This window comes from Lithobates pipiens, unplaced genomic scaffold (assembly GCF_037356315.1).
Source record: "Lithobates pipiens isolate NorthernLeopardFrog02 unplaced genomic scaffold, aLitPip1_a1.2 Scaffold_16, whole genome shotgun sequence".
In the NCBI taxonomy this organism is placed as follows: domain Eukaryota; kingdom Metazoa; phylum Chordata; class Amphibia; order Anura; family Ranidae; genus Lithobates; species Lithobates pipiens.
Genome location: NW_027507748.1, coordinates 239,479,602 through 239,495,013, shown reverse-complemented (window position 1 = coordinate 239,495,013; position 15,412 = coordinate 239,479,602). Strand labels below are relative to the sequence as shown.

The following is a 15,412-nucleotide window of genomic DNA, read 5'->3' as shown; positions in this document are numbered from 1 at the left end:
ATAATTTTGTAAAATTAGCCCCAAAACCCAACTGTGAGATTTAACTTTGAAAAACATATAGCACATGCTCATCAGGAGCCAGCGCTACACCAATATAAAGGAATAGTAGTGGTAAATAAATCACTTGTGGGTTTAACCAATCTTATTTTTTGTACAATTCTCCTTTAAGGGGGCGTGGCAAGGAGTGTGCCCTATACCTGCATATTTTTCTGATAGGTGTCTCTTATTTCCATGTCAGAAAGTTGGGAGGGATGCAATAACCCTGAAAACTCTCGCAGGCCTTCATGTGTTCAGGTATTGGCGCACACACATACAGCCGGAGGGAGGGCCCACCTTTTCTCCACCGTGTCTTTGGTGAGCGCCTTAAGAAGCCATTGGCCCTTTTAAGAGCGGCTGCTGGAGTCCAGTACGAGGCTGTGACGTCAATGGTGGAAGTGATCCGGCGCTGGAACATTTTGTAGTCCTCGCCGTTCTACTGTGGAAGGTCGGCCTGGACCCGAGCGGGGATCCGGCGGCTCGCACATACATTCCCACGACTTTGGCTGAGTCTCCCCGAAGCCGCGACCTTGTTGTTCGGAGTTATCGATTACTTTCGTCTTCCACAACCAAGCCGAAGGCTCAGGGGCCCCTCCCCCCCCCACTTCCCTATAGGATCCCGTGAGCTCAGGGGCCCTTCGACCTGTGCCCCCCCCCCCCCCGCCCCGGGACTGTTTATTCTAGATTGGTCTGCGGAGGACCCTGAGCAGCAGCTCTCCTATAGAGGTGACCCCCTTCTCTCCCTCCACCACTTGTGGTCACCATGATGAACCCTGGGCTGCCTTTCCTGAACCCTCCGACAATAAGTCAGCCCCCCGGACAACAACAGCCCTCCCCACAGCAGGTCCAGTTCAAATCTATAGTGCCCGTCAAGAAGAACGCCATCACAGATGACTACAAAGTGACTAACCAGGTCCTGGGGCTGGGCATCAATGGCAAGGTGCTGGAGATCTTCAGCAAGAAGACTGGGGACAAGTTTGCATTGAAGGTAAGAGGGAAGTGGGGGGAGGGGACTGGTTACTGGACATAAGTCATAAGATTGCCCTCTACATACATGGAGTCCTCTTCTAAACAGATCTCTTAGGTGTGGGGCCCCAGTCTGTTGTATAGTAGGGATTGGTGCCACCATCACAACAACCCATTGGTGCGCTGGCCCTTTAAACACCAATACCGGCCACTTGCACCCACTTCCTGCCCAGGACAATTTTCAGCGCTGTCACACTTTGACAATTGCGCGGTCATGCAGCACTGTACCCATATGAAGCTTCTCCTCCTTCTTCTTTTTTTTTTTTTTTTTTTTTTTTTTTAACAAAGTTTGCTTTTTGTGGAATTTAATCACCACTGTTTTATTTTTTTTATTATTATTTGCTAAACAAAAAAAAGACTGAAAATATTGGAAAAAAAACAAAAAAAAACGTATTTTTTAAATGTATTTTATCTCCTTCACTGATGGTGGTGCACCAATCATCCAGGCACTGGTAATTGCCTTGATTATTTGTGTGAATGTTCACGGTCACGTTCGCCGGTTACCGGCGTTCTGTCGATATGGACAACTCGCCAAAAGTCACTTCCGGGGACTCTCCAACAAGCGTAATTGCAGATTTCAACGACTTGGCCGTTTTCGCAGAACACGGCTACCCATCAGAAATTTCAACGGAAGTGACGCTGCAAGCGAAAATGCTTATTGCGCATGCACTTTGCGTTCCAATGTGGCCGCTACATGTTCCAATAGGTTTCCTAGTCTGACAGTACATGAAGGCAGCAGCGGACATCTTGTTACACCCAGGTAAGTCTTAAGATTGACACCTATTTTTATCAGTAAACTCATCTTAAATCCCGAAATAGACTATTTCGCTGCAACCAAGTGAGGGTGTCGAACAATGTCCCTCGGCGCCTTATGACTATCACTTTGGCGCTGAGCATGTGCGGGGTGTACCAAGATGGCCGTCGCTGCCTTCTCACTGGCTTGTCAGTGCTTTTCAAAATCTACATCAATATAGTATGACACATTTTAAAAATACTCTTTCTGTATATAAGGGGCGTTTACTGCTAAAGTAAGTGTGAAATTCATGACTTGGCTGGGTGTAACAAGATGTCTGCTGCCTTCCTATTCTCTCCAATTAGAAAACTTATTGGACGCATAGCGGCCATGTTGTAATGGATGTGCAGGAAGCATTTGTTTGCAATGTCACTTTGCATTTTCTGATGGGTAGCGGTATTCTGATAGAACACCGGTGTAGTGTCATATTTTGCTCCTCATCATAGAATGCTCCGGAAGTGACGTTGCGGACAGAAATTTCACACTGCGCATGTGCGATGTGTTCCAAACACTTGGGCCATGCGTTCCAGAGGATTTGCGACAATGCAGTTCATTGAAACTATCAGATAATGTCACGGAAGTGAGGGAAGGTAATCGTGACGTTAACTTTAGAGAGAGCGGCGGAGAGAGAGTGGGTAACCGTGGCTTCTGTGACATTATGTGACGGTTTCACTGGTCTTCATTGTCGCAAATCCTTTGGAAGGCATTGCGCATGTGCAGTGCGAAATTTCTGGCTGCAACGTCAATTCCGGAGCATTCTACGATGGGGAGCAAAATGACACTACACCGGCAGCGTATACACTACACGATATAATTAATGGACATTGTTAGTCTGGCTGATACTAACCAACAACATGGTGGCTACAAGTGTGTGTGTGTGTGTGTTTTTTTTTTTTTTTCCTCTCTCAGGGTTCTGTCAAAACAACAAACTTGTCATCTACCGCAGTGTATACACTGCCTCTGTTATGTGAAAATAGCCAAGTCCTCAAAATCTTCAATTACTGCTGCTGGAGAGTCACCGGAAGTGACGTAATTGGAGATTTTTCACGAGTTGGCTCTTTTGACAGAAGGCTCTCCTCCCTTCACGCTGTGATAGAGGAAAGGAATGCCGATAACCGGCAAGTCTGTTTACATGTGATGAGTTGTGATTGAACACAGCTAACATGGTAAAGGACTGCTGTGATTGGCCCTTTTTAACTGTTCTGTGATTGATCGCTGTGTCCTTCACACACAGCCAGACAGCACCAGATGCGTGACCCAGGGGGTTCTGTTCTGGAAGGACGTCAATGGACCCCCTCCCAGAATGAGAGGGCTAGCTCTCTCAGCTATAGCGTAGGCATGAATTAATTAAAACAAGTATCCTATATGTACCTAATATAAGTGAATACTAAATACAAAATTTACTTTAAAGCACTTCAGTCTCTGGAAGAAAACAATAAATAAAAAAAATCTTAACGTCAATGGCTTCAAATCTTATAGCTTCTGACTTTAAATAAAAGGACACTTACTAGTCCAGGGATGCAGCTCTGTCTTCACCCAGGCTGGTTCTTCACCAGTTTTTGGGTCTTTAGCGCAGGCATCCCAACAGTGGGAAGCCGGTGTTCTATCGATTTTGTTCCCTCCATCCAAAAGTGCCCGCGCATGCGCAGAACGGGAGGGCACTCCAGCTGATTTGCCGATCAGCTAGAGTAACGTCACCACAGCGCATTCTGACATTGTAGGAGTGTTTTTTGATAGGAGATACCATTTCACAAGCACAATTGAAAGCTAAGCAAACCGTGAAGGGACACCGTAGATGTCAGCTCGTGCCTTGCTGTAAACCCATGTCGTAACATTGAGGCACAATATGACAATTACGGTGTCTGTCCGCTGTTTGCATAGAATTAAATTGTGCCTGTGAAATGTTATCTCCCATAGAAAAAAGGCACCTATGTTATGCGCTATGGTGACGTTGCTCCAGCTGATTGTGAAATTAACTGCAGTGCTGTGGCGTTCTGTGCATGCATGGGCACTTTTCGATGGGGGGCACATATCAACAGAACACCAGCTTGCAGCTTCACAGCTGGCTTCCCGCTATGCATACCCATGCCACATTGTATGAATGCTCCCACAGCCTCCTGGGACATGTGACATGTCCCTAGAGGCCAGGGAAAGAGATGCGGGGGGGGGGGGGGGTCAAGCTTCTGCATGGATCGCCTAAGTGTTGCGGGCAGAAGTGAAAGTGGTTACCTGTCAAAACCAGGTACCTGAACACCCCCTCCCCATATCCTTTTGAGTGAAGTTTTACTTTAGTACATACTGTATATCGCTGTGTGATGTTAACACTTGTGTCATACTGTATGTGCCTACAAATAATGCAAGAAAGTCCACTCGACTATTGGACGCTATTAGCCAAAATCCTGTGATGGGTAAACTAGAAATATTGGAAATCCTTGTCGTGATCCTCGTTCTCCTTCACCGAACATAGCGCTCTCTTTGCTTACCAGAAATTTTGGCCCCAAACATTAAGAAGTCAACAGAGCTTAACCGTTTGCCGCCCACCCACCATCAAATGACGGCTGGGTGGTGCGCCTCTCGTTCTGGGTGGACGTCATATGACGGCCTCCCAGAACGACCGGTCTCGTGCACCCCTGCCGTGTTGCTAGGACACAGCGCGACCCCGATCTGTGTAAAGAGCCATGGCCGTGGCTCTTTAACCATGTGATCGGCTGTGTCCAATCACAGCCGTCACATGTAAACATGGAGATGTTGGTAATCGGCGCTCCTCGCCTCACACTGACAGTGAGGAGAGCCTATCAGTAGCATCTCCTCACAGGGGACCGCTAGGTATGTAATCGGGGCACTGATCATCAGTGCCCTGATTACCGTTGAATGCCAGTAGTGAGCGGCCATTAGTGATGCCAGTCAGTGCTGGCTATCACTGCTGCCCACCAGTGGCTCCTATGTGTGCCCACCACCCATTAGTGCAGCCTATCAGTGCCCATCAGTGAAGGAGAAAAATTGTTTATTTACAAAATTTACTGACAGAAGCTAAAACTTTTTTTTTTTTTCCCCTCAGGGAAAAAAACAAACAAAAACCCAGGAGTGATTAAATACCACCAAACAAAGCTCTAGGTGTGTGTAGAAAATGGTTACAGTGTAGCATTACCATGCAATTGTCATTCAAAGTGTGACGGCGCTAAAAGGTGAAAAATGACCTGGTCAGGAAAGAGGAGGGGGAGGGGGGCGGCGGCGATCAGGTGTAAATGTCCTGTATTGAGGTGGTTTTAAAGGCTGATGGTCATGCCTTCTATGCATGAAGGTAAACACTTTCTGTGTGCTGCTTCCCCCCATTACTCACCTGAACCTTGGCTGTCCTGGGTCTCTCTCTCCTCATTGACTGGGACACAGCAACGGCAAGCCATTTGGCTCCCGCTGCTGTCAATCACAGCCAGTGAGCCAATAAGGAGAGAGTGGGGGGAAGGGTCGAACAATGACTGTGTGTCTAATGGAAGCCTAGTGCAGGGCTTGGGAGCAAGCATGCACCAGCACCCCCATAGCAAGCAGCTTGCTATTGGGGGCACTGGTCAAGGGGGAGAAGCCAGGAGCACCATAGAAGAGGAAGATCGGGGGTGCTGTGCAAAACTGCTACACAGGAACAGTAAATATAACATGTTTGTTATTTAAAAAAGAAACAGCCCAACAGCTAGGACTTATGACTGTAGCCCCCGATGTCAGATGCTGTAAGGCCAGAATAAGCTACTGTTTTACCGCCCTACTCCCTTAAGGTGTGACGGTAGCCAGAGGGGGTTGAACACAAACCAGAGCACAAATTTATACCCCATGTTAAGCTATGTAAGGGTGCCACTGCCCAATGCAACCCATTTAGATTGTTGGTTTTCAAGCAAACCTAATCGGAAGCTCCATGCAAGTCTATAGGCAGGTGGATGTAAATAGATGTGCATCTGTTTACATTCAATAGGAAGAATCAAATGCTTCTCCAAACGCACACAACTGGATTCTTGCAGCTTGAATTTTTTTTATATGGCTAAACAGCTGTATGAAGAAGGCCTAACGCACATCTCTGCTTAAAAAAAAAAAAAAAACCTACGTACAAGTCCAGCGTTGTCTTGAAGCCAAGTTCTCCTTTGCCTGTCTTCTCCAGCACCACCATGAAGGTCCTGCGCATGTGCATACATGCTGTGAGTCTCTACCAGGACCTGGCAAAGATGCCTGTGGTGTGTCTGCTCAATCGCCAGATTCTCCATGCATGACCAGTTCCCAGGCAGAGACCCCGCAGTAGATTTGTGCATGCGTGACATCTTGAAAATGGCTGCTGGGATGACTGTCACGCTTACAAGATGTTGCGTATGCAAAGAGGGGCTCTACCAGATTTTTATTTTTATTTTTTTGCACATGCAGAATGAGGGAAGTCAAGTGATGTCTGGCCTATGAAGGAACTTGGCAATAAAAATAAGTTTTTTTTTTTTTTACTTCTAGTTTTTTTTTGTGCTAATGTGTAAGAGGGAGGAAGAGGAGTTGAGGGCTTTTAAGGCCCTCCTGTGACACTTGTGTGGCTTGGGACTGCAAAGTCGCATGACAAGTTGTACCCCGTGATTTCCAATGAGTATCATTCATATCTGAACGACTTCAAAGTAGTCCCTGCACTACTTTGGTCTGACTTTGATGTGATGTCCATAGACCTCAAGACTACAGACATTGCTTCGAGTCGTGTGGCTTTCAGGTCATACAAGTGTAAAAGGGGCCTAACTCCTGAGTCTGGCCAGGTCTGGAAAAAAAAAAACAGGACAAGGTCTGTCTTTTTCCATTTGTTGTTTTTTTATAAAAAAAAATTTGACCTAAAGAGGACAAATCTGGTGAAGTCTAATGAAAATGGATACAGGTTTGGCTCGCGTTCCCAATGGCCAATTCCCATTCGAAAACAAAAAAAGCCACCCCTGCGATACTGTGAACGTCCAGTGTAATCGCCAAGAGAACTGGGAGCAGAACAGATGTCATTTTTGATGACATCCATGTCTATTTTTTTTTTTTTTTTGCTGCAGGAGCTTTCTGGACCTATATTGGATCAATGGGCAACTGGATGTAAACCGTTTTTCTTTTGTTTACAGCAGTTATCTCTGATCCATCCCATTTAGGTCTTCAAAAAAAATGCCAAAGCATGCCGACCTTTCCTCTTCCTCCTTTTTTTTTTTTTTTTTTTTTTTTTTTTTTCCCTTGACCTCAACTGACTCAGAGGTAATTGGATGTAAATGGAGGCATGTCTGTGTACAGCCTCCTGCCATAGACTTGCATAGAGCTTCCAACAGGGCTGCCTGTAAAGCTGACCTGGTGACTTGTTTGGGATCGCTCATGTGAAAGGTGCCTTATTGTTGCCTTTAAAGTGGTTGCAAAGGCAGTAAACTCTGTGGGAGAAATTAGTTCCCCCCACCCTGCAAAGTAAAGGCATAATGTGCTAGTATGCATCGCAAATTATGATACTTGCCTGCAAATGAAGCCCACATCCATCTTTATCCGTCTTCCATGGCTGCAGACTATGCCTGTGCGACTGGCTGGAGCAATGTTGCTTCACTCCTGCACATGCGTGCGAGAGCTGCCAGTCATGGCACTCTCTCCTGAAGAAACGATGGTCGTCCCTCAGCGAGCATGAGCCGATGACATTATCGGCGCAGTATACATTAAATATCAGCTAAACGGCACATGTTTAGGAGATATTTGCAGTACCTAATAGGTTAGGCAATCAGGAGAGAGAGGGGGCAGAGGCAGAATCATGGCTCCGTCTCTGAATAGACAAACGGAGCTGCGGCTTAGCTGCCCCATAGCAAGCTGCTTGCTCTGGGGGCACTCAACAGGAGAGAGGGGCCAGGAACCCCCGTGAAGGGACTCGAGAAGAGGAGGATCTGGGCTGCTCTGTGCAAAACCATTTCACAGAGCAGGTAAGTATAATGTTTGTTATTTTTATAGAAAAACACAACTTTAGTATCACTATAAAGCAGGAAGTGCTTTGGAACTTCTCAATGGGGACATCTTTTTTGGTGACCACTAAGAGGGGATTTCCTCTCACTTCCTCATCAGTCTCTGGGACAGTAAACTAAGGGAAATCTCCCTTTTTTAAAACCGTGTGTGTAAAATATGCTGCAACTAACTATTATTTTAAATTGATTAGTTGGCTGATTGTTTTGATTGGATAAAAACCTCAGTTCAGTGTACAATTTTAGTTCATTTGTAAAGTTTAAAAAAAATACAATTTTATTCCTGAATATCTACATGGGATAGTGGTAAATATAAAATAAGCAGCTTATATGGTTGGAGAACAAAATATCTAATCCACTCTGAGAATGACAGACAGAAGAGATGTGTATACAGTGGTGTGAAAAAGTGTTTGTCCTCATTTCCTGTTCCTTTGCATGTTTGTCCCACTTAAGTGTTTCGGAACATCAAACCAATTTAAACAATAGTCAAGGACAACACAAGTAAACACAAAATGCAATTTGTAAATGAAGGTGTTTATTATTAAAGGTGAAAAAAAATCCAAACCATCATGGCCCTGTGTGAAAAAGTGATTGCCCCCTAAACCTAATAACTGGTTGGGCCACCCTTAGCAGCAGCAACTGCAACCAAGCGTTTGCGATAACGTGCAATGAGGCTTTTACAGCGTCCTGGAGGAATTTTGGCCCACTCATCTTTGCAGAATTGTCCTAATTCAGTTACATTAGAGGGTTTTCGAGCATGAACGGCCTTTTTAAGGTCATACCACAACATCTCAATAGGATTCAGGTCAGGACTTTGGCTAGGCCACTCCAAAGTCTTCATTTTGTTTTTCTTCAGCCATTCGGTGGTGGACTTGCTGGTGTGTTTAGGATCATTGTCCTGCTGCAGAACCCAAGTTCGTTTCAGCTTGAGTACACGAACAGATGGTCGGACATTCTCCTTCAGGATCTCTTGGTAGACAGCAGAATTCATAGTTCCTTTTATCACGGCAAGTCTTCCAGGTCCTGAAGCAGCAAAACAGCCCCAGACCATCACACTACCACCACCATATTTTACTGTTGGTATAATGTTCTTTTTATGAAATGCAGTGTTCCTTCTACGCCAGATATACTTGGACACACACCTTCCAAAGAGTTCCACTTTTGTCTCATCGGTCCACAGAATGTTGTCCCAAAAGTCTTGGGGATCATCAAGATGTGTTGTGGAGAAATTGAGACGAGCTTTGATGTTCTTTTTGCTCAGCAGTGGTTTTCTCCTTGGAACTCTGCCATGCAGGCCATTTTTGCCCAGTCTTTTCCTGATGGTGGAGGCATGAACGCTGACCTTAACTGAGGCAAGTGAGGCCTGCAGTTCCTTGGACGTTGTTGTGGGGTCTTTTGTGACCTCTTGGATGAGTCGTCGCTGCGCTCTTGGGGTAATTTTGGGCTGCCGGCCACTCCTGGGAAGGTTCACCACTGTTCCATGTCTTCGCCATTTGTGGATAATGGCTCTCACTGTGGTTCGCTGGATTCCCAAAGCTTTGGAAATGGCTTTATAACCCTTTCCAGACTGATAGATCTCAATTACTTTCTTTCTCAATTGTTCCTGAATTTCTTTGGGTCTCGGCATGATGTGTAGCTTTTAAGGATCTTCTGGTGGACCTTACTGTGTCAAGCAGCTCCTATTTAAGTGATGCCTTGATTGTGAACAGGTGTGGCAATAATCAGGCCTGGGTGTGGCTAGAGAAATTGAACTCGGGTGTGGACAACCACAGTTATAGTATGTTTTAACAAGGGGGGCAATCACTTTTTCACACATGGCCATGATGGTTTGGATTTTTTTTCACCTTTAATAATAAACACCTTCATTTACAAATTGCATTTTGTGTTTACTTGTGTTGTCCTTGACTATTGTTTAAATTGGTTTGATGTTCCGAAACACTTAAGTGTGACAAACATGCAAAGGAACAGGAAATGAGGAAGGGGGCAAACACTTTTTCACACCACTGTATACTATTAGAGGTCAAATCTGGTACATATCATCAAACTCAAAGATCAACATTTTTTTTTAAAGAGGTGTTCCACCCAGGGCTTGACAAATTTGCTTGGAATCTAGGAGCCAGCTAAAAAAGTTAAGAGCCAGGTCGGTAACGGCAATCCAGACCTGTCCCTGGCCTGACATGGAGACGAGTGAGGGGAGGATAGCGCGGCCCCCCCACCTGTCTCCATGTCATTGCCCATAGCTCTTAGAGGGACATTTTTTTTTTTTTTTTTTTTTTTATTGCATTTTAGTGTAAATTTGAGATCTGAGGTCTCTCTGACCCCAGATCTCATATATTTAAGAGGACCTGTCCTGTTTTTTTTTCAATTACAAGGGATTTTTACATTCCTTGTAATAGGAATAAAAGTGACAATTTTTTTTTTTAAAAGCACCGTGAAAAAATAAAAAGTTAAAATAAGAAAAAAAAAAATGTTTTAAATGCGCCCTGTCCTGCCAAGCTTGCGTGCAGAAGCGAACGCATACGTGAGTAGCGCCCGCATAGGAAAGCGGTGTTCAAACCACACATGAGGTATCGCTGCGTTCGGTAGAGCGAGAGCAATAATTCTAGCCCTAGACCTCCTCTGTAACCCAAAACGTGCAACCTGTAGAATTTTTTAAACGTCGCCTATGGAGATTTTAAAGGCTAAAAGTTTGTCGCCATTCCATGAGCGGACGCAATTTTGAAGCGTGACATGTTGGGTATCAATTTATTCGGTGTAACATTATTTTTCACAATATAAAAAAATTGGGCCAACTTTACTGTTATATTTAATTAAAAAAATAAGACTTTTTCCCCGAAAATGCGCTTGTAAGTCCGCTGCACAAATACGGTGTGACAGACAGTATTGCAACGACCACCATTTTATTCTCTAGGTTGTTAGAACTCCTAAACACATTATATATATATATATATATATATATATATATATATATATATATATATATATATATATATATATATATATATATATATATATATATATATATATATATATATATATACACACACACACACACACACACACACACACACACACACACACACACACACACACACACACACACACACACACACACACACACACACATTTTTTTTTTTATTATTCTAAGTAAAGGTGAGATGGGTGGGCAGTGAAAGCTTCATTAGCATCGCTGGCTGTCATACCAACAGCCACCACTAGATGGCGCCAGATTACAGAACTAAACATAGGACCACAGAAGGCCTCAAAGCCGCGGCCTCAATTACCGGCCGGCGGCGGCGCGGCCCGACACGATCACGCCAGGGGGGGGTGGAAGGAGACAGGATACCCCCGCTGTGCTGCCCCAGGCGCCAGATCACAAATTCTAGTCGCCAATGCGATCTGGCGCCCGGGGTTTGTCGAGCCCTGGTTCCACCCATATAAAAGTCGGCAGCTACAAAAAGTGTAGCTGCCGACTTTTATTAATCAGATATGCACCTGTCCCACGGTCCAACAATGTGGGCGAATGAAAGCCCCGCTGCTCTCATCCTCCCTTTTGTAGCGCCGGCATTGTCACTGTGGGTGCCCGGCTGTGGATTCACATTCGTGCATGCGCAAACTGTGCAGTGACTTCCTGGGCAATCATCTGGGACCTGTGACGTGTCCCAGATGATTGCCGAGAGGGAGGAGGGATAAGTGAACTTGGCATGTCAGGGGGTCACCTGCACTTGAAGCGGATGTTCCCTTTTTGGGTGGAACTCCACTTTAAAAGGCCTAAAACACTGTTTTGCAGATTTTTTTTTATGGGACTGTAATATAGTATTAGGCATGACAAACTCGCTTGTCATAGAGGGGTAGCTTGATACAGGCTCCCTGTGCCTGTTGTCACTTATGCTGGTCATACACACACAAAAAAGTATTTTTTATTTTTTTTTAATTTTAAGTACGTTCTTTGAAAATGATTTTTTTTTTGACCACAGTGACAGGACAATTAGAAGGTTTTCTATTCTGCTTCTTTCTCAAGTGAATGAAGTTTTGACGTGTATGTGGTTTCCAATATAGATTTGGGCAGCAAAGGTGAAGCAGCCATAGCTCACATAAGTGCTCTGATAGCCAGTGCAACCATGGGAGACTTCCTGGAGACATAGGATGTTATCCTCAAATCTGCTCCTGGCGACCTTGGACAAATTTTAATTTATCATGGCTCAGCAGTGAACATTGCTACCTTTTGGCTTTGGGGTCACTGGTTTGATGGGGCTGAGAGTTTAGATCCCTGAGTAGTCTCCTTGTGACTCTGGTGAGGCTACTCATGGGCTGGGTGGCTGCCACTTCTGCCTAGCAGCACTGGGGTTGTTGGTTCAAGGCCACAACATTCCAATGCTCGCCTCTGAGTTTGTGGGTTCTCCCTGTGTCTGTTTCTTGGACCATGATCCTAAGACCTGCTGCCATTTTATATACTCGGTGCATTGGCTAAGTGGCATACACTCGTGAGCCAAAAGCACTGAGGGCCTGAGTTCAAGTCCCAACCAGGCTAACACCCTGTGTGTTCACTAGTGTTTGAAATCACAGGGTTACTGGCCGGATGGTGCCCCACGGCCACATCACCCTGAACCTGCCCTTTATAGGAAGCTAAGCAGGGTAGTCCCTCGTTGGTACCTGAAGTGGAGGCATCAGAGGGTTGAAGGCCTTCAGAAGACCAAGCCCTGGTAAGGTACTCCTTGTGTAGAAAGGGAAGGATTCGGATGGTAAATCCCGTAGGCCTCCTCCCAATTTTGACTGCCATTGTGTCGGACAATATTCTAAGTTGCGAGACACCAGCGTAAAATGCCAGGGTAGGTCCTAATTTCACGATGGTGAAAATGGCACCAGCCCCTTTCAGAAGAGAGCGTTCATTCTCTTGACCATGGAATCCAACAATGCCCTTCTGTCTCCCAAGACTAGGTCGGTTTTATTCTGGATCTGTGTAAAGAAAAACGAACCAACACTGCGTCTGGTGGGAGTGGTGGGTTCTGAACCCAAGCCTTCAGAGGACTGGACCCTGCCACTCCCTCTACAACTTCCATCAATTTTCTTCAAATGATTGAAGAAAAGAAAGGTAGAGCCTGCTCATGTGACCAACCTCTCCTCCAATCAGAGAGCACTCTCTGTAGTGTTAGGCAGTGAATCCGGCAGGCTGGTTATACCCAAGTTGATCAATTTGGTACATTTAGCCTGCCCACACACAGTTCAAATCTCGGCCAGTTCAGCAGGAACCATCTATGACCAGCCTTATGCATCGAATAGTGTTGACCTGATTTTTATGAATGGCCTATAAATGCAGGCATGGTGTGAAGTAAACGTGGCATTGTCCAGAGAAGAACAGATAGTGATATCAGCTTTCTGCTATAAATAGGTCCTTTAGTGCTTGTCATGTCTGTATCGGGCATTAAGTACAGTACCAAGGCTAATCAACTGCATAAACTTCGGCTGATCATATTCCTGAGCTACAAGCGATCTTCTAAAAAATGTAAGGTATGCTTTACTGGAGAGGGTCCACCCCCCCCCCCCCCCCAAATACAAATATTGCTTTAAGTTGGCAACTGATTCATTCTCTGGCTCGCCGATTGCACAGGCGAGACCGATGGAGCATTGGTGCGGGGGGGGGGGGGGGCGTCCCCTCCCGCTATGTTTGTTCTAACTGTACTAGAGCTGCCACGACGCGTCGACGTAATTGACTGCGTAGACTAAGAAAATACGTTGACGTGTGTGCAGGGCGTCGATGTGTCACAGTGGTGGCAGTTTTTAGTATCTACTGCTGCCCTCCGTGCCGCCGTCCTCCTCCTCTCTTCTCCCCCTCCGTGCCGCCGTCCCTAGGGGTGCAACGGATCATCGCCGATCCGTGATCCGAGCGCACATGCCGCGATCCGCGGATCGCTCCACGGTCTCGGCCTTAGGAGAGGCCGCGGCTTCGGCCTAGCTCCGAAGTGGCGGCCATCTTTCTACACCCAGGCGTTTACAATGTGATCGCTCCGATGGAGCGACCACTTGTAAACCGGCGTCATGACATGACGCCGGTTTCTCTCTTCCCTCTCTGTACTGATCTGTGCAGTGGAGGGGAGAGGTCGGATGGAAGCAGCCATCCCTCCATACCCTGCCAGCCCGATATTCTGCCAGCCAATGCAATACTCTGCAATACAATACTCTGCGATGCAATACTCTGCCCGCCAATACTCTCAAGGTTATCCAAAGGATTAATTAGCTAATCAAAAAAAACACTAGATTCATTAAAAAATAAAAATGATCGGATAGTCTTTGACTAATCGAAAAAATAATCAATCGATTAGTCGACAGACAAATTAATCGTTAGTTGCAGCTCTAAACTGTACACAGTAGGCATCATTCATATATCGCCACTGAAAGTCCATGACGTCATATGATGTACTGCCGGTGCAATGTGGCTAATGACTGGTCGTCGGATGCCCCCTTCAAGATTCTGAACATTTCTTTTTATTTTGTGAAAAGTTATGCAGCATTTTCATTTTTATTTAAATTCACTATTTTTTTTTGTGTGTATTGCCTTTTTAGAGTCGGGGTCTTAAAACTATGGCCCTCCAATTGTTCAGGACCTACAATTCCCATCACGCCTAGTCTGTGACTGGCAGAGTTTTACAATGCCTTATGGGATGTGTAGTTCCGCAACAGCTGGTGTGCTGTAGTTTGAAGTTCCCTGCCTTCGAGGATTTCACTTCATATCCTTACTTGGCAAAGACCACAAGTATGCTTGATTGTCAGCTGTGTACACAAATCATTGCTGTGTATACATGGAAGCACTGCGATGGACACCTGCCACAAATATCAGAGCTGATGAAGTCTACAGCAGCTGGTTATTGGCTTCCTTATATAGATTGTAAAAGGAAATTATCTTTAAATATTCCACTGAGGACATTAAATAAAACCCTGTTATCTATCTTTTTAAACTTCTGTGACAGCTTGATTTATCTACTGTCCATCTAATACATGAGACTTGTGAGATCACCTTATGTTGACTTGTATTGATAACTTTGTTTAAAGACGTTTTTTTCACTTTAATGCATTAACGTGAAAACCCTGCTGTGCTGCAGCACACTCCCTTTTTCTTGCCTGAGCCCAATCATTTTGGCGACAAGCACAGTACCTCCAGCACCGCTGTCTCGCATCCTCATTGGATAGATTGATAGCAGCAGGAACCATTGGCTTTGGCTGCTGTGACGTGGGGGCCAGAGTCTTGCTGTCTGTGTTAATGGTGCTGCAGGACTCGGGAGCCTGCCCGTGTGAGTTCCCCCCTGGAAAGCTGCTCTCCATGGGGTCACTTGAGGAGCCAGGAGCGCAGCGGAGGAACACCAGAAAAGGAGGATCGAAGTCTTTGTGCAAAACCCTTGTACAGAAGAGGTAAGTATAACATGTTTAAACAAAAACAAAACAAAAAACAAAGCTTTATAATCCCTTTAAGGCACATACAAGTAGCACAAATGATTAATAGTGTAGTAATAGCCATGGTTAAGCTGGCCATAGATCGAAATTTGGCTGGTTCAGCATGGACTGGACGAATTTCAATCCATGTATGGCTGTTCCC

The 15,412-nt window shown here is 45.4% G+C and overlaps 1 protein-coding gene across 1 annotated transcript in view; it reads left to right on the top strand.

The window, feature by feature from the left end:
- Positions 1-404: 404 nt before the first annotated feature.
- Positions 405-15,412, top strand: part of MAPKAPK2 (MAPK activated protein kinase 2) — a 95,164-nt gene continuing 80,156 nt past the window's right edge. Inside the window, exon 1 of the mRNA XM_077481204.1 lies at positions 405-1,024. Within this exon, the coding sequence (XP_077337330.1) occupies positions 800-1,024 (225 nt within the window). The 5' untranslated portion in view covers positions 405-799. The remainder of the gene's footprint in view (positions 1,025-15,412) is intronic.